The sequence below is a fragment of the Falco peregrinus genome, chromosome 6 (genome assembly GCF_023634155.1).
Source record: "Falco peregrinus isolate bFalPer1 chromosome 6, bFalPer1.pri, whole genome shotgun sequence".
Classification (NCBI taxonomy): domain Eukaryota; kingdom Metazoa; phylum Chordata; class Aves; order Falconiformes; family Falconidae; genus Falco; species Falco peregrinus.
Genome location: NC_073726.1, coordinates 8,235,258 through 8,255,201, shown reverse-complemented (window position 1 = coordinate 8,255,201; position 19,944 = coordinate 8,235,258). Strand labels below are relative to the sequence as shown.

The 19,944-nt window shown below is 43.4% G+C and overlaps 1 protein-coding gene across 1 annotated transcript in view; it reads left to right on the top strand.

Moving 5' to 3' along the window:
- Window positions 1-7,089: 7,089 nt before the first annotated feature.
- The window catches only part of MAPK12 (mitogen-activated protein kinase 12), a 41,738-nt gene continuing 28,883 nt past the window's right edge, over window positions 7,090-19,944 (top strand). The window contains exons 1-3 of the mRNA XM_055808827.1: window positions 7,090-7,976; window positions 8,693-8,822; window positions 18,344-18,402. Of these exons, the coding sequence (XP_055664802.1) occupies window positions 7,861-7,976; window positions 8,693-8,822; window positions 18,344-18,402 (305 nt within the window). The 5' untranslated portion in view covers window positions 7,090-7,860. The remainder of the gene's footprint in view (window positions 7,977-8,692; window positions 8,823-18,343; window positions 18,403-19,944) is intronic.

The window sequence follows — 19,944 nt, the reverse complement described above, 5'->3', positions numbered from 1 at the left end:
CTCATCAGAGTTTCTTTTTAAGCAAAACTTTAAAGGCTTTCGAGCTCAGAGAAGTTGGAAAAATAAATTAGAAATTGCAGGATACACCAGATACCAAGATTTCTTCAAGAACCAAATTTATCTCATTTCCCCATAGAAGACACAATACTGAAACAGGAACGTCCTTTGGCATGAGGCCTCTTGCGGTGTACTGGCTGTATCTTTCTACATACTTGTGATTCACAGTTGTTCAATGTTGTTAGTTTTTGTGTCTTGTTCTGGCTCTGTCAGAGTCTCATTTTCAGGTGGATTTTTATAATATTTAGGTTTTCTGCAACTTTTGTCATTAAGATTCAGTTGTACAGCTATTACATGAGTTGATGAGTTCTACTGCATTTATTTACCTTCCTCTATCTTTTCTATGTAAAAAGGAAAGCTTTTTCTTAATAAACAGATTTAAAAAAAAAAATCAAGTCCAAGAACTTTGATTTGTCAGAGATACTGGATACAGTATTGTTTGTTGAGAAATAGAAGTAAGCATTCAGTCTAGAAAATGTATACCTAATTTGTGGACTGAGTGGTGGACCACTGTTGATTGTGTTGGCCAGTTCCCTGATACTTGCATCCAGTGGAATAGAGCCACTTGTATTCAACCTTTTGCAAGGCGTATTAATCTGAAAGTAAATGCCTGTGTGGGTTTCTTGCGAGTCCTCTGAAGTGTTATCTGGCTGTCATTACTTCGGCTTCCTACGAAGCTGGATGAGGCCTGTAATGGTCATGCAACGACTGAATTTCATGCTGACTAGAATAGGTGAAAAGGTTGTAAATCCTTAAATTATTTGTCTGACTACATAATGAAAATAATCACTTAGTCATGTCTTAAATATTCCTATTTGTTTGTTTACCAGTTAGCAGAAGAGTAGCTCCGTGCTTTATTTTCTCTGAAATCTGATACTGAGCTTGCTAGCCTGTTTTGCAGCTCTATTCCAGCTGTAGGGGCAAGGATGAAGGAAAGAGGTTTCACAAGAACCTCCTGCATCCAGCAATAATGAATTTCATGTGGGATTTGTCCCATCATTTGTTTAATCTGGTTTCCTGGCTGTGAGGGTGGCCATCACCAAATGTTTAAAAGGATGTGCAAAACTCTGGTAGGCAAGGACCAGACGTTCTGCTCTTGCCATAGCTCTGCTGTGAGGTAGAAAAAAAATTTCATATCACTTGCAAAATTTGTTCTTCTGGCAACTCTAAAACTTCCTCTGAATACCTCCTTTTACATCCAAAGATGTAATTTTTTCTAGGAGATGAATTATGTAGGAAGAATACAATCATAGCCACATTTAAACTAATCAAAGGTGACCGCAATGGGTAACAAGAGCTCAGCTATTTTTAATGAAATACCCTCAAAACCCATAGATGATCTCATTTTAACATCAAGAAAAACAGTAGGGAGAGAGATGTCTTTTTCCTAGATTTGCAAAATGAAAGTGATTTCCTAGGCCTCAAAAGCCACTAATTAATGTATTTTTCTAGAGCAGGTAACAGATTCCCTCACGGTAATCCGATGTGGGACTGCAATGTGGTAAATTTATCAGTTTGCAACAGCAGGACGGGGTAATTGGAAAGCCAGTACCCCACTGGGAGATAAAAGTGGAAGGCTTAGCGCTAACAATGCTTATCATTTGGACACAGACAGGAAAACCCATTTGTCAACCAAGGAACAAGCGAATAGAGGTTAACATCTAGGAGTAAGGGCTTTGTCAGGTGTGGTGAACCTGTAAGGCAGATCGCTTAAACATACATTTTAAAGATAAATAAAAGTAAGGATTTTATTTTATAAAAATCTAATTGTTAAAAATCTCTTGAATGAAGGCATTGTTTACATGGCCCAGATTTTACTTGCAAAAATTGTAGTGGAGCTTGCTTAAACTGTGAGGTTTTAATCTCCTGGCACAACTCCTACCCTTATTATTACAGTCATGCTTTCATAGGTCCTCTACACCCCGCATGTACGTTTGAGGAGAGCTCAGTAAATTTTAGGCCACTAAATTAGGGTGCTCATCATCTTCGAGCACCTGCGAAGCACAGAAGGGATGCTCGGGGGCTGGGCTGGGCAATGCTAGCAGAGAAGGCACCTCAGGCTTCCACTGGGGGAGAACACAACTCTCTGAGGGCTTTCTCTGGTTAATTACTGTAATTGTTAACAATTTCCTTCCAATCTTACCTAATTTCAGCTTTTAGTCACAAGAGCTTGTTATCGCTCCACCTACTGAATTGAAATCACCTCTAGTATGTATCATGTCACCTTATAATGAGTGGTAAGTGCAACCCCAAGTCTAGTAATTTTATCATCCCTGGAAGCAAAAGGTCTTGCAAAAGGAAAACCAAGTCTTTTGCATACATCTCAATCTTTTGACATATGTAAGTATACACTACACTTCTTTTAAAATCTGCATCTTTTATTTTTTAAGCTCTCTACCTCATCAGCACTGAAGCCCAGCAGCAGGAAATCGACGTTACAGCCAAAGCAAGAAATAAAAGCAAGACTAAAGAAATCTCTAATTTACAATGTGCTAATGGAAAGAAAAAACAAGGATAGTTTAGCGGAAAAGCACAGTAATAGAGGGTGTCACGTGCCATAATACACAGAATTTCCTCCTCCCAGAACATAGCTACACAAGTATGAAACAGCAGGGTTACTAATAACTTTAAGAATTTATGGGGGGGGGGGGGGGAATAATAGGAAAATAGGTAATCAACACTGATGTATGAAAAAATATATCATTCACTAGTAGGTCAAGAGCATTAATAAGACAGCATTGTTGCAGAAATCCCATTAGTGCCTTTGGTGTGTTTTTGATGTGGTGCAAAAGATGAAACAAGAGGGAAGAAGGACCAGGATGTTGCAGAACCCGGCACAGCGAGCTCACCCTAGGACAGGAGGAGGACAGCCCTTTACAGGACAAAATGCTGGCAGCAAAAGCACCTTTGATAGAGGTGGGGAAGAGCCAATACAAAAGCCATTTCCTTCCTTTCTTCCTGTCCTGTGCTCCTGGATCATAACAAGAAAACAGACCTCTACCTTACCGACTCTCGGGACCTGGTCAAAGATGAATCTGTTCAAAAAGCACTGGATTCAGCTGCAGGCATAAATTACTTAAGTATCCTTTGCTATGTCTATAAATTGCTGACTTGGCCCAAGAATCCCTGACAGATGAGCACTGGTAAAGATTTAGCTCTTGCTAAAAGAGAATTGCCCTATAAATTGGGCAAATTATGTCCTTTGGTAGTAGCAGAAAGGAATTCAGCCTCAGTAAGAGCAGCCTCCTTAGGAAGGAATTAATAGCAACACCTCTGATCGCTTTCAAGGCAGCTGCTTGTTTCTCTTACATGTGAACTGTGCTGCTAGTGTTTATGTATGCAGCAGAATTCTCTAAAGCCAGTCTTTAGAAAATCAGCAAACTTGCACAAGTGAGAGTACCAAGTGTCATTAATTTATGAGTACAGGCAAAAAGCCTAAGGGTTTTTAAGGGACAAGTACCAAGAGACTCAGAAAGCTGCATTAGTGTCGCTGTCACTGACCTTCTTTCTGCTGTAAGATAAAATATTGAACTGACATGCTTAAAATGGTCTAGGTTTTCACTACAAGGAGGGAATATATTGTGAGTTTCCTATGCAAACACTGGTCTTCCAACCAAGCCAACACTCAATCCATTAGATGGGAAATTTCTACATAATGAGCAAAACTGTTCAATTAGGCTTCAATCTTGCATGCATACAAATGGTTCATTTTGCACTCGCATAGTCTCCCAGCTTCAATTATTGTCACTAATTAAGATATGTACTGTAGCACAGAGATTTTAGCTAGTCCTTTTAGGTTCCAGTTTAATCACAAATAACACTGAACACAGGAGAAATACTGAATCACAGTGGTAGCCCTGAGACAAACATACATTAGATTTGCCAAAACTGGCAGCCTCCACTGAGCCATACTTTGCTCCTTATAAAATGTTCTGTAGATTAGCACAAAGGTAATATATTCCTATTTCATACTCATTTTATAATAGCGTCTGGAGGCTCAAATCAAGAATAAACCCTAGTTACATTACATTCCACGCAAAAATAACACACCATACTCCTGCCCTGTCCAGCTCTCTCACTGGGTTGAGATGGAAACACAACAAATTAATGCAATGTTAAGGAGGATGGGAAAGATGGGTGGGGTAAGAGTACCACCAGGGGTTTGGTGCTTTAAACGGGTGATGTGCACAACTGTGTAGTGACAAGCAAAGCTATCAAACTGTGATAGCCATTAACACTGCTCATATGATTTTTGCACTAAAGTTGGGATACTCTTCAACACAAGACTATTTTTTCCTCTGTGCAGAATAGCATCTCAGACTGCAACAATCTGTGACAGTTTAAAAACCAAACTCCTACAGTTTATTGTAGGAATGAGTGTGAAAAGGATCTTTAGGCAGGCTCTAAGGAGAAAGAGTTAGGAGAGGGTTAAAAGCAGTTGGTTTATACATAGCTGTCTGCTACACTCCACACTCAGCCTGGCTTCCTCCACCCCCTCCAGCAAGCATGAATAATGGGGTAGTAAATAGCTACTTAGTAAGTTCTCACTCAACCTCTTGAACAAATTAAAGGGATAGTGTAAAAAATAAAAACTTTTTTTTTAAAAAAAAGCATTTAGATGGCGCATATTTATTCCTTTCTGCTGATGGCTATGTGCTCTGGCGAGGCCCCCAGGGGTGCTCCACATCCCAGAAACTGGAACCGAAGCACCCTGCTCAAGGGGCAGAGACACAAAACCAGAAATGTTGCAAAATAGTTGGCAGCAGCTCCAGTGGGGAAGGGTGGGGACACAACAACATGGGAATATTTTCAGATGAAAACTGAGATTTTTTTTTTTTATTATCGTGATTTAAGCTTTACTTATTGTTGTAATAAATAAAATGGACTTAATTCCTCCATGGCAACTTATCTAAGTAGACAAAACCAGGGTGCTTTTTTCATGGTGGGGATATAGACAGCTGGTTAAAAAAATAATATTCTAGGAATTAGCTTTTGACAATTCAGCAAGATGTTTTGTTTATTGACATTTAAGGTATATTTAACAGAACTGAATTATTCGTATGTGAACTAGTGATTCAAGAATATAATGACCATATGGAAGACATCTTACAGACATAGAACGTTGGGAACATGTTTGATTTTTCAATGGACTTTGTATGATTTCCTGCTTCTTCCTGTTGAAGCCGCCTTGCCAGTACTTGGACTGGGGACCAAGGTCCCAGTCCCTCTCCCTCAGAGTGACGCCACCTTTGCTCAGAGCCAGGTAGCCAGCCTGCAGTTCAGCTCCTGACAAACTAAGTGGTGCCATTGTATCACTGCTAATTAACACTTTGTTGCGAGCAGCATTGCCATCAAACTCTCTCACCAGACTCCATATATGCAGAATTTCTCAGGAAAACATGGTGAGCTTTTTCACCGCTCTCTTGCAGAGCTCCAGCACTGAAGCCTCACATCCAGGCTGGAGTGTAAATTGAGCTCTCAGTCCCCGGAGGGATTAGAAAGACTACTGTAAGCATCCCATCTACTTCATGTGCTTTGCAGCTGATGGCAACCTGCCAAAACACTGAAAGTTGGCTCTTTAAAAAACAACAACAAAGGTATCAAAATAAATGTTTCCTCCCAGTAACGACCTTGCCACGCTCCCCTTTATGGGATGGGCATTAGAAAAGTGGGATTTTTCCATCATTCATGCATTTATCTTTTATTCATGATGTTTGAAGAAGGTCCCATTTTGTTCTATAAACTTTACAACAAACATATGCCAAAAGCAGAAACATCTGATAGCATCCCTTTTATAATTTACCCTGGCAAGCACACAATGCCTGGGATAAGATACGGCCGCAGTATCCTGTTAGTCCCATTGCAACAGATTGTCTTTGGGAAAAACACATTACCATGTATCCAGCTGAGCCTAGCAGAAAGCTGAGGCTCACACATTTTGTGATGCTGCTGTAAGATCTATCAACTGTGGATGGATCCAAGTTTCTCATCTCACTCCCCACACGGACACTTTTAATGGTTTTACTGGACAAAGCTTCCCTTGTTGCAACAGGCTGATTTCCCAGTCTCTTCAGTAAGTTTATCAGTTTCTCTGCTGCTGTGTGTGTGACCTGATGGGGAAAGGTGGTCTTGTACGACCTACGCTGCTACCTCGTCCATCTGTAGCAAAGTATACCTAAATACTTAAATGTTAAGGAAAAACATGGGAAAACCAGCATTGGCCAACTTTGTCAACGAAATAAAAATATCTTACAAAAGTTTCTCTTTAATATTCTCATCTTCTGCATTAGAGTAACGTTGTCTTGGTGCTGGGTTAGTACTTTCATCTACTGTATCAAAATCATCTCCTTTCCACCTCGATAAAAAGCAAGCAATAAGAAAGCATCATTTTGCCACAACTGAATAAAGGAAAGGTAGGTGACGGGTCAAAAGCAGAACTAATCCTTACTGTATTAGAAACATATATATTCCTTGTTAAAAGTAATTAACTGATTGACTGGCTTACAACTGAGTGGAAGCTGCTCTACCCTTCACAGCCATCACCTGAATAGCAAAATGGCATGAAAGTGATGTCAGAAATTAAAAAAAAAAACAAATAAAAAAATAATCTGTTGGGACAGTGGATTTAAAAGCAGACACGTATCATTAATCTAACACTTGCCATGAGCCTCACATTACCTGCCAAATGCCAGAAGCTTGCTTTCCAATTTCACTATCCCAGGGAGTCGAACAGGTCGCCAGTCAGCAGAGCGCAGCGCTGGGATGCACAGCTGCTGGGGAGGGATGCTTTCCTCCCAAGCCGATGCTTAAATATTGGGAGGAGGGAAAGCAGGGCTGCTCTTCCACATGGAAAGTTCTGGGCCCATGGCAACTACGGAAAAGGCATCAGGAACAACAACACTTGGCCAGGTTGCCCCTTTTGAGCTAAGCCACAAATTGAACTCTAGTGACAGCAAGTCTGAATTATCTAACCTCAGCAACATTGCTCAGGGGTGAAGTCAGACAAAACAAAGGCTTTACCAGATCCCGAAGGACAAGAATTTTAATGATATTCACGCAGAGGATACGTAAAACATTTTTTAAAGCAGGTCTTTGCCTTACACACGTCGGTCCAGGCCTATTTAATCACAGGGATAGGGAGAAGGTCGCCCTCCTCCCTGCTCCAGCCCTGCAACTGTTTCAAGCTGCCGCTTCAACTGCTCCATGCGGCACCACTTGCTCAGAGCGGCTGAGCCGCGTGTGCCCGCCGCTAGTTAACGGCACAAACTGCGGTGCGGAGCGCGGTGTCTGGCCCCGCGGCGCGCCGGGGAGCCCGCAGCGGCTCGCCTCCCTGCTCCCCGCGCTCGCCCGCAACAGCCCCTCCGATTCCTTAACGCTTCCACCTAAGGGCCAGCCGCATCCCGGCAGATCCCGAACGCGACGGCTCGGCGAGCCCCCCGCGAAGTGTCGCGCCGCGCCGAGCGGGCCGGGCCGGCTTCGTCCTCAGCCCCGCGGCAAGGACCGGGGCGGGCAGCGGGAGCCTCGGCACCTGCTTCCCCGCCCGTGCGCGCCCCCGACGCCTCTCGCCGGCCCGGCGGAGCGCAGCCCCAGGTGCCCGGGAGCGGAGGGGCGGGCGCGGCCCCGGCGGGGGACAGGCGAGGCGGGCGGGCCTCCCGGCGGGGGGTGCGCGGGGCGGGAGGCGCCGCTCGCCCAAGCCCAGCCCCTCGCCGCAGCCCGGCTCGGCGGCGCTGGCCGCTCCCGCTCCCCGCCACCCCCCAGCCCGGGCTCTTTGTCGGCGGGTGCCGGCGGGGGGGCCGCAGCGCCATGTCCTCCCCCAAGAACGGCTTCTACCGGCAGGAGATCACCAAGACCCTCTGGGAAGTGCGGGACCGCTACCGGGACCTGCAGCCGGTGGGGTCCGGCGCCTACGGAGCCGTCTGGTGAGCGGGGCGCGGCGGGGCGGGGCAGCCCGGGAGGGGGCGGTGGCGGCGGCGGGGCGCCGCGGTGGCCTCTGCCCGGGGCCGGGGGACGCGGCTCGGCCCGCTCCGGCCGGCCCTCTCCCGCCTTGCTCCCTGCCAACTTTTTCCGGTTATTGTGCCTGGCCCCGCCCGGTGGCGCCGAGCCCCGCGGGGGCTGAGGGGGGCGGCCCCGCTGCCCACCTGGCCGCCCCCGAGCCGGGCGCCGGGCGGTGCCGCCTGGGGAGCCCCGCTCTCGGCAGTGGAGCCCGCGGGCGTGCCGCCCGCCCTGCCGCCCCAGCGTGCTTTCCAGCCCGGGGCGCCGCCCCAGCCCTGCCCGGGAGCGCTGCCCGCGGCTTCCCCGGCGCGGCCGCGCCCCCGAAAGCGGGGTGGTGGCCCTTGGGGCGGGTCGCCCGGTTTGGCTTTGTGGTGGTTTTGTGGGATTTTTTGCTCTTGTTTTTTCGCTTTTTTTTTTTTTTTTCCCTTTCTCCTCAGACGTACCTCTTTAAAGTTCTTGAAAACTGGCTACTTTTCATCACGGGGCCCGGCAGCCCGTTGAAAGGGAGAGGCCGGAGGTGGGCGCTGCCGGCCCGGCGCCCTGGGGAGGGGTGGCGGGGCCCGGCACCTGGCGGGCGGCCGGGCCTCCCCCTCACCGGGCGGCCGGGCCTCCCCCTCACCGGGCGCTTCCCTTTCCCTCGCAGCTCAGCCGTCGATGGAAGGAGCGGTACCAAAGTGGCCATTAAGAAACTGTACCGCCCGTTTCAGTCCGAGCTCTTTGCCAAACGAGCCTACCGAGAGCTGCGCCTCCTGAAACACATGAAGCACGAAAACGTGAGTTGGGTCACGAGCAGATGCCCCCCCAAGGCCGTGGTTTGCACACCCTAAAACCAAAGAAGTTACATAGATTTGGGCAAGGCAGACGTGTAGCTGAATGGAATTCAGGAATATTTCAGCCTGTGTTTGGTTTGTGTATCCTTTATCGACAAACATCTCACACAAACGAGAATATTTTGTGGGAAACACCACTTCATGTCCGTGTCAGAAAGGTTGCTTGGGGAAGGTTAGGACCACAGTGGAATTTGTGCTCAGAGCTAGTGAGAGAGATTAAGGACCAAAATTTACAATTTCCCTCACTATATTCCTGTGAACTGCCAGAGAATGCAGAGCATGGGTCTATGCCTGTGGATCTGGGGTGCCAACATCTCTTATGTTTTCTTTCTTTTCCTAAACTTGTATGAAGATGCCTGTGGTACACATGCATGTCTTTGGGGAGAGAGTAGGCTTTTCCTTGTTTTTTATTGTTCATGAAACATATGAACGTTTTGAGATTGTACTAATGTGAAACAGGAAAAGTTCGTGAATGACTAAATAAATTGTTTTACTGGGAAGCGTAGAATAGGATACAGAGCTTTCCAAAGATTTCCATGTAATGTGAAGGAAGAACAACCGTAGAAGGAAGTGTAGAAAGTCTCATTGAGATAAAGATATTTGGTCCCGATAGTGCTTAGTGGTTTAAAAAAGTATGGACTCTAGGTGAGAAGGGTCCCAGGGTGGACTTGGAGAATGCGTGGGGGGTGGGAGGGGAGAGAGAGAGTTTGGGGGGAGTTGTTAAAATTATGCTTTATAATGTGGGAGATTAGAGCATAGCTCCATTAAGATGGTCTTCAAGGAAAGCTAAGAGATCAAAAGCAAGGATGAGAGAAACTGATAATAACAATAGCCGGTCATTGCCATTCATGTTGTAGCATTAATATTGTGAGTAGCAACAATATCTAGGTTTGTTCTGAAGAATAATCTGTGGGCTATCCTGACTGTCCAGAAAAAAAGAGACTTTTTCATAGACTTAAGAACCTGTGTGCCTGTAAATGTTTTAGTCTGAATCTTTTAATACATTTGATTATTTTGCTTGATTCCTTTGAGGCAACTTCTTCATAAACCACTGCTGTATGTGTTAAAGAGTTAATGTTTGCAGGGAACTTCTGTGTCATGCATGTGGGCTTTCATACTCTCAGCATTTTCTTTACTGAACATTTGGGAGCAGAGCAGCTCGTGCAGTTGCCAAGCTCCTAACTGTGTCCAGAATTTTGAGATTATTCTGGGAAACGGAAGAAAAATAATCTGTTGGGTAGCATTTTCCACTCCTGGCAGTTTTCATGCAGTGTATGCCCTTCAGGGTAAACTCTGGAACCCCTCCATAGACTCGTTTGATAATTTAAAGAGTCTAGAAGAAAATGCTCACTGGGGAACGTGAGCACAATCTGTGAAAGTTACAAATCAATATATGTGAAGGAAGGGAATAATTCACAGTCCTAGGAAACAGTTCAGGCTACAGAAAGAGGAATCTGGTCTGCGTACTAAGGAAAGGTTTTACTATGAATTATGGCATCTACTCATTAGAGAACAAAGACTGAAGAATGATCCTGCAGGGATTTGCGGGCACGGTGGAAGCAGAAGCTGACTACTCCACCCATCTGTGATAAGGCTGACATGGCAGTACAGCCCTTCAGGAGAATTTCCGTCTGCCATCCTAGCCTCACACCCTTATGTCAGTTGTTTCACTCAGGGTGAATTAGGAATAGCAACAATGCCTTCTAGGTTTTCCGGTCCCTGTGCTGATCTCAGGATACTCCTTTAGCCTCTCCACCAATGCAAAATTAAACCAGAATGGCACTGTCACTCCTTGTCAGGATTTTCAGCCCTCCGCTTTGACCCACCACCATTCTGTCAGAGGCTTTTTTTTTTCTTTGCGTATTTCCACCAAAGAATGAAGTCATTGTTCAATGTACAATTCCTGAAGTAATTGTTTCAGAGGCCACAATGAAATAGCAATGCCACTGTCTTCTCTTGTCTTGGGCATTGGCAATCTAAGTGTGTAGAGGATGTGGTATGTGGTAGCCACTCTTAAGGGTATTGATACTATGCATTAGGCTTGGGATATTGTTGCAATGTTGCACTAATCTGCCAGTACAAATCTTCATCCTGCTTTTTTCCGACTTCAGGATATAAACTACTTCACTGTTGTTTATTTGATGGTTAAAATTACATCCAGTTCGCTCTTCTGATGTCTTTTTCTTTCAAAATTGCTTCTGTAATCATGAAGCATTTGATGTTGGATTACATGAAGAGTGTGGTGATTCGTTTGTTTCACTATCATTACCTCCCGATGGACCATCTCTCCCATTCATAGCTTTTGGGGAAGTGTTGTGTTAAACATGTAGCAATATGTTATCATAGTTTATTTAACCCTATGCTGTATTCAGAATGATGGAAGAAATTGTAATGATCTGACACATTTTGTTAAAAATAGTATCTGTGATCCTCCGTTAAGGTAACAGAAGATACCATTAAACTCATGCCACAGTGATATATAATTATCAGCGTGTCATGCTTCAGTGAAGAAAATGGAGGAAAACTGCTTAATACCCTAGATGACCTCCATTACAGACCCTCTGAGGAATACGCTCATCTGCTTAATGTGGGGCGGGTGCAGCACAACCAGGAGTGCTGTAGAAAATGAGTCATTCTCCTGAATTTTACTGGAACTGTCTTTTACCTTGGAAGGGAAGCTAACTCACAGGTTAATTTGCTTGTCTATTTAGGTGTTTTCAGGAGGAGACAGCTCTGATTGCTGGCATGACTTGCCTTTGTAGCATATATACTAGACATTTGTTCTCCCTAATGGCTCTCAAGTGCGATGTTACTTAAATGTAGTGAGAAATATTTCTATATAAACCATGCAAACTTGGTAGCATTGGACTTCTCATCAACTCTTTGCAAGCAAATCCAGAGGAGGAATGGTGTTGAGGACTAGGGGGCAGAGGCTGTGTGTGAAGAGGATGAGGCCTTGGCTGTTAGGAGATAAATCACAGCCCTTAATGGCACTGGTATCCATGTATTTGGGTTTTTTTGGTAGGCCTTTGAGAGGATCTCAGATGTTTCACAAAGCTACTTCTACTGCCTTAGAGGCAGTGTAATGCAGATCAATTCCTCAGACATTGCCAAAAAGAAAAGTTAGTTTCCAGTGGAATAAGCTGTCGGATCACTCTGTAGCTGCATAAACATATATTTTGGCACAAGAGCGGGAATGGTGTGAAAATGAGGAATAAAATCAGCTAAGACAGTATGAAGAAAGCACTGTTTTTGGGGTGGTTTATTTCTTCATTTATTCATGCTAGCTTCAGGTACTCATCCAGTTACAGCCTTAGCTGCTCTTGATTATTTCTTCGACATCTGCTGCATCTTGCATAGAAGAACAGACTGTTTACCTTTAGGAAGGTTTTTTTTTCAGTAGTGCTGGTTTTGTTCCCTGTTTCTTTCCATGCTGTGCTCAGTTAAAGTGAGGACCCTTAAAACTATATATTATGGCTCTGACTTAAAACCAAAAATAGTGAAAATATGGTCAGTGCTAATTTTGGCCCTGGCCTTGGCTCTCAAACATTTGCATAGCTCTTCATTTGTGTATTCTTCTGAAGTTAATGGAGATGTCTGTGTATGCAAAGCTAAACCCAGACAAGTAAGCGGAGGTGCAGAACCTTTAGTTTGATTTGGCAAATAACATGGATTTTCTTATGTACTTGGACTGGAAGTGATACCATGATACCCACTTTTGTTGAAACAACTGCACAGTGGCTCATGCCCTTCTCACCTTCATGTTTGCTAACAGAAGTTTTGAAGTTGCCAGCAGGAGTGCAAAATAGCTGGCAAGGGGAGGTGGCACTGGAGAGAAAAGCAGCTCGTGCTGATGTCTTGAGTTACGTCAGAAGAGTGGGGATTTTATCAAAGTGTGGTGCATACATGTGTGTATACATATGTGTATATATCTGTATATGTATAAGCACCCACAGGAATTCTGAAGCAGTTCTACCAACGTAAATTCTGAATGTGTTTCTGGTGTAAATTTTTTGACAAATGCCCATTAAACGTTTCTTGGGTCAGTATATTCTACAGATGTAGAATTTCTTTCTGGAAATCCCGTATGTAAGAGGCAACTGCAATATTTGTTTAAAGGTACTCTATGTTATAGAGTCATAGAATTGTTTAGGTTGGAGAAGACCTTTAAGATCACCAGGTCCATGCTCTCGCTCACTGCTCTGAGTGGAAACTGTTCTCTGCTGTATTCCCACATCAGAAGACCAGTGTGTGTTTTGCATTATAAGACCCATATAGGGTTGGGGTTTTTTTTCCCCTTTTGGAAGGAACTCAGGTATTCAACAGACACCAAACTGTCTGTCTCTCTACAGTTACATTTCTGAGGATGATGCAGGCCTTTACTTTTAGGTTGGCTAATATTTAATTCTGTTGACTTCCTTATTTTGAAAAAATGTTGGGCTTTTTATTTATGCCTACACAGTGTCAACCAAGGGAAGAGTTTGTTCCAGAGAAAATAGTGGGGCACTCTATGTTCCTGCCTTAGGAAGATCTTAATACTGACCTTTTGCAGTTCACTAGCCTGATGTGAGCATTGGAAGAGCAACAGCCTCTGCAGTGTACAAAATCAGAACAACAAAGGAGCGGTAGATGAGCAATGCCTTTACAGATGAAAGTGCGCTCACTGTGTTAGAAGAGGTTTCCCACAGCAAGTCCTGCAGGACTGCACCAGCTAAAATTTCACATCCTTTGGGAACACAAGTACCAGTGAAGTGCTATTCAGTAATCCTGGCTGAAGAGGGCAAATCTTGTGAGTCTTTATGAAAGCAAAAATACAGTTGTAACTGGATAGTTTATTGCTGTCAAAAGTTTGTAGGGCAGAAACACTCCTGGCTGCTTTTATGGGGGCTGAAATCTTAGCACAGCTAGTAAGGAGCTAACAGGACACCAGAGTCACTTATTGTGGTACTTAAAAGCCAGTAAATCAATATAGTGGTACTGGTTGCCATTTCTGCTTATTTTCACAAACCTGCCTAATAGGTGTTTCACCTAGGCTGGACTTGAGCTGATAGCCATTTATTCACACCCCAGCCTTGGCTACTAATAAAGCAGACTGACTAGCTTAGTCCAGTAAATGAAAGTAAGGAAGACAGCACTGAAACCCAAACCTTCTCTTTGGATTGCCATCCAAACCAGAGATGAAGATGTGTCTGTCTGCAGGATTTGGGTGTGTCCAGTGTTACATATGGGTCCTTTGAAAGAAGATCATAGTGACGCTCATGGGTATGGCTTGTGCTGACTGGCAGGAGAAAAGGAAAGGAGCTCTCAGTGCATCAGCAGGCATCTCTTGTGTCATGTAGTAGTAATTAGTGAGGAAGAAAAATGCAAGCCCTGTGCGTGGATAGTTAAAATTTTAAAAAGATTGAGACTTCTTAGTATAGTAAAAGGATGCAGGTGCCCTGTGATGTGAAACAGTGCAGGAACGTGAAGCTGAAGCTAGCTTCATGCAGAAAATTTAATGCAGCATAATATGTAGTTCAGTGGACCCCAGCAGCGATCTCTCTTAAAACATGTACTTGTGTTTGTAGCCAGAGTGCCAAAGCCACTCGACTTCACTGTGTTTTCATGCATAACATCTGCAAGAGAAAGCAGCACTTACCGTATGAGACATAACCTACATTACTTATTAATTTATACAAGATCTGAGTCTTTCATTGATGTGCTGCTGGTTACATCAGAAACTCCTTTAGAGAAATGCAATGTAACAGTCCTTGAACAGAAGTAGTCCAATAAATGAAAGTGCAGGGGAGGATAGAGATGAGCTCTTCATGGTTGTGCTCTACTGCTGGAATAACATTTGGAAAACGAGGCAGCTGAGCAGAGAAGGGCAGAAACCACCAAATCAATGCAAAGCTGTTATTTATTTGTTGACAGTAGTTAAAGTTGGTCAGGGTGATCATTATAAATGTATTGTCAGGGATAACAGACAATAGAGGTAAGAAAGGCTGGAGACACTGCCACCCACTGCCCACTGGCTTCATAGGGAAGAGATGTAATCAACCACGTAAATATATTGAGTAAAAGCATACCTGTGGAAAACAAGTTAGGCCACTAGACGGTAGTTTTGCTGTTCCTGTGGTTTTGCTTTGCAGGAGGATGGGAGAGACACAGTATTACACTCTCTCCTAGAGATACCAAAGAAGGTACTTAAGTGGAAGCTCCAGAAAATCAGTCAAATGGGGCAGTAGGAAACAAGATACATCCTTTGTGGGCTAATTCATTTGAGAAATTACCTTTTGGCAGAGTTAATGGGGGGAAAAATGAGACCCTGTAGGGGTAGTACTGCTGCTGAAATTGCCATTGCAGAGTATACTGGGTTCATTCCTCAGCTGTGCTTCCATCTCTGATAGTATCGGAATTGTGCTGAATTGACACCAAAAGTAGACCTACAGAAGGTTACATTTGTATAGGCCACACTATGAAAAATAAATGATTTTTGCAGTTGTTTCATGGTGTCTTACTTTTGTGCTTTGCCATTGTCTTTAATTATTGTGAAGTTTTTTTACAGATGCTGTATTTAATTGAGAGCGTTTTAGACAGACACGGGATTTTCCATGATATTATGGAGAAGGGAGTTTCCTACACTTTGTCCAGTTCTTTTTCTTTTCCTGAAGAAGTAGCTGGAGTTATATCTTCCTTGGAGGATTTATTTTATCCTGTACCTCCTTGTGCTTAATATATCTGCAGAAAGCTGTGACCTAAATGGAAATACCAATGACTCTGTTCCAAGGAAAATCATCCCAAAGCGCAGCTATTAAATAAAGATCACTGAGCAAAAGGAAATGGGTCCCTCACTTTTATTTTTAAATTGATTAACTATTAGTATGTCTTACAGTTTTGGAAATTAAAATGGATTTGGGGATTTTTAGAAAGCTTGCTTTGTAAAGCAAGAAAAGAAGTATTGTGAGATCCTTGACGTTAAAAGTTTTCTGGTTTGTTATTTCAAATTCCCTTCAGCAGAGACTGAGTGTTGGTCTCGATGGTATCCTTCGCTGCAGAGGATTTGTAGCAATAATAAGCTTGTCTCCATGAGTTTGCAACCTTACCTCAGAAGTAATGTATATTGTATATAAGATAGCATTAAGTAACTACTGGGAACTCTGTTTTCTTGAATGGAGCAGCAGTGAAATGTTGGTGAACTTCATTAAGTGTGTGCTGGGGCTGGTATGTTCTTTATGGGCACGTGTTCTTCATGCTCCTGTGTTTCACAGCGGGTGCCTGATAATGCTTTGGTGCACAGGTGGATGTGGTACAGCAGCCACACAATTTTGTCCTCTCAGGTGTCTTTATTTTGTTGTTGTTGTGATGTCCCTATGTCTTTCACGGCTACAGTCAGATGTGTGATGGGGTTTATTTTCTTACATTTCTTGCTTAGGTAAATGAAGGCATGGAAATACCTCCTTGAAGAGGACAAGCAGGACTTCTGAAAAAGTGGGACTTGATAGGGAAAGAAGTGCATATGGGATAAGATCACTGCTAAAACATTGACTTCCTTCTTTTTAATACTGAAATTTGTGGAGAGCATACATTTCTGGCTCTCTGTATGTATATGAACATGCTGCCTTAGGAAATGTCTGTAGAGTTGCATTGTGCTTTGCTGTTGTCATGTACATAGTCTTAATCCTGCTCTCCTCCCTTTCACTCCCTGCCTCCACATAGAAATGGAAAACCTTATGTAAAACTTCCATGCAGAAACCTAAAAAAATAATTTCTTGCTGTAACGTTAGCACTGAAGGTATTACTTCAAATAATAACTACATCCTCTGTGAGTTTAATTACTGTTCTGTGGTAGTTATATTACTCATATTTAATTAGTTTCATATAACAGTCCTCAGGAAAATATTAGCGATTTTTCTCAAATGTGGCTACAAAGAAAGAGTTGTAATTTTCTGTCTTCACTTTTATTAGTTTTTCTGTCTAGTTCACCATCAGGACATTTTGACAATATCTAGGCTAACTGTAGTATTATACACTGAATGTGGAAAGACTAAAAATACATGCAGTAAGGATTTCATCACAGTTTGGGATCTTTATTTAAATGTTTAAATAGAGGAAGTTGTCTTTCTTGCATTTTTTTCCTCCATTTCTGCTCTCCTTCTACTTTGTTTCATGTACTTTTTTGAAAGATAATTCTTTTGGGGAACCATTAAGAAACAGTAGTAATGTTGAAAATCCATCTTGATTGTTATCAAAGTAGACTTTGCAGTCCTTCTTTTAGTTAGATCTTTTAGTTAGATGAGAACATCAGCCAACATATATATGCCATTAGCCCTGTTTTCTTTCTTGAATTTCTATTTTTATGCAGTTTTAGTCCGATATATAATCTGATGTTCTTAAACTATATGGTCATAGAGGTATGTCTGAACAAGGTTATAAAGGTTATGAGTCTCTTAGCTTGCTTTCCAGCAAACCCCTGCAAACCTGGGTCGACATGGCAGCCTGCACCTGGGAAACACAACGAGCAGTCCAGGGCTTGAGAGGCTTCCTCTGAGCAGACAAAAATGGTCATGAATTAGCAGTAGGAGTAGAAAAGAAGCAACTCTAAAAGGCTGTGCTGTTTAGGCACTGCCTGGATTAAGCAGCCTCCAAGCAGAGATCTGGCTTTAGGCAATCCCAGCTACATCTTTTGGAGCTTTAAGTTCTCTATATTTAATTTGCTGAAGTTTAATGGGTTTAAGAGAAGCATTTGCAGTTACCATAATGCATCTAGTCAGCTGGTATAGTTCTGCTGAAAACTATACTAGTAGGAAAAATGTGGTGGGAAGTCTGTTTTACTAGATTGTTACTGCTCTTTTGAGTGATAGAGTGCTTTTGTTTCATGAAAAATACTCTTAAGGAGAACGTAAGGTATAAGCCATAGTAAATAATATTAAACTCTTGATAATTTAATCTCTATGAAAACAGTTTTTTTCTAGTTTCTTCTCCACACTCCCAATTAGATAACTGTAGTTTATATACCTAAATTACCCTGTTACTGAAATTAGAAGATGTTTAAAGTGTTCTTCATTGATAAGGAACAGGCCCAACTAGGTAAATAGCACTTATGACTGCTTCAGGTTATAAACCGATTTGTGTGGTTTATTTTCAATGCTTCAGTGGTTAAAGTTAAAAGAGGCTCTCTCCTCTTACATAAAACTGTTAGCCTCTGAACTTTTTGTTCAAGGAGATGCAGGTTTGTTGTTTTTTTTAACACAGAGTCAAGCAGCCCTCAGTTATAAAATTTAACACGTGACAAACCCTGGTGTTGCTAGGCACTACTTCAGGTATTTTTTCTGCCATTTTTATGCCTGTAGCTAATGTCTCACTATGGAAATGTTTTTGATTATTTTTTTTCACTTACTATGCAGTTTGGGATTTTTTTCTGTTAAATCAGTATTAATGCTTTTTTTTCTTTTTCTTTCTCTCCCCCTCCCCCCTTATTTTAGGTCATTGGAATATTGGATGTGTTCACACCAGATGTAACACTGGAGAAGTTTAATGACTTGTAAGTTCTGAGTTGCTTGTGTTTGAGAGCAGGGCATTGTTGCTTGTGTGGGAGAAAGGGTTGTTGCTTTTTTAAATGGAGAATTCCAAAATTGTTGCGTCATGGATTTTTTTTTCTTGATTTCATCTTAATAGAGCTCTTATGTGCAACTTCAGATTTGGTAGGCTGACAATTTCAGATTGTCATTAGAACCAATTATGTTATGAAGTGTGTACTTCTTTCAGCCTTTAGTAACTGGCAGTTTGGTGGATTCCCTAATCCACCTTTCAAGTATGATTTCTTGCTCTAAGGCCTAGGTTGCCCAAATGGACAATTTTTAACCCAAACAAGTAGGCTGAAAATGATCCTGCTCCGTGACACATCTCGGTGTGATCCATCTTAATTCAAGGATTAGTTAGAAACTGCTGATGGTGCTGTGTTTTTTAGTGATTATATGTGCTGTGTTCTCTTGTACTCCCTGACTGGTTTCCCAGTCCAGTGGTCCAAACAGCACATGGTATAGATCATTTCTAGCACCAGGCAGGTGCATCTCCCTGACATTTTGGCAGCACCTCTGACACAAGATACTTAGCATGTCTGCTGTCTTGCTTGTGGATCCTGCTGCAGTTCTTGTGAATTAGAGTTACTAAACAGTGGTGAGAAGTCCTGTTGTGCTTAATGTAGATTTCATGTTACATTCATAGAAGTGTTCTGGGTTTCATCTGGTGTAGCTGTGTTTCAAAAAGACCCTAGCATATTTATATCTTAACAACAAAAGCTATCTGACAGGAAAATGTAGAAAACTAAGTACAGAAAACATAGACCATGTGTTTGTATTGATTATTTGGGCCAAAATAATAATTGAGCCAAAAAGGATGTTGTCACAGAATGACGGAATGGCTGGGGTTGGAAGGGACCTCTGGTGATCATCCAGTCCAACCTTCTGCTAAAGCAGCTTCACCCAGAGCAGGTTGCACAGGGACACGTCCAGGCGAGCTTTGAATGTCTCCAGAGAAGGAGACTCCACAGCCTCTCTGGCAGCCTGTCCCAGTGCTCTGTCACCCTCAAGGTAAAGAAGTTTTTCCTCACATTCAGGTGGAACTACTTGTGTGGCAGTTTGTGCCCGGTGCCCCTTGCCCTGTCACTGGCCAGCACTGAAAAGAGCCTGGCCCCATCCTCCTGACACTCTCCCTTAAGGATATTTGTAGGCATTGACAAGATCCCCCCTCAGCCGTCTCTTCCCCAGGCTACACAGGCCCAGCTCCCTCAGCCTTCCCTCACAGGGGAGATGCTCCAGTCCCCCCATCATCCCTGTAGCCTCCGCTGGGCCCTCTCCAGTAGTTCCCTGTCTCCCTTGAACTGGGGAGCCCAGCACTGGACACAGCGCTCCAGATGTGGCCTCACCAGGGCAGAGCAGAGGGGCAGGATCACCTCCCTCCACCTGCTGGCCACGATCCTCCTAATGCCCCCAGGATCCCACTGGCCTTCCTGGCCACCAGGGCACACCGCTGGCCCATGGGCAACTGGCCGCCCACCAGCACTCCCAGTCCCTTCCCCGCAGAG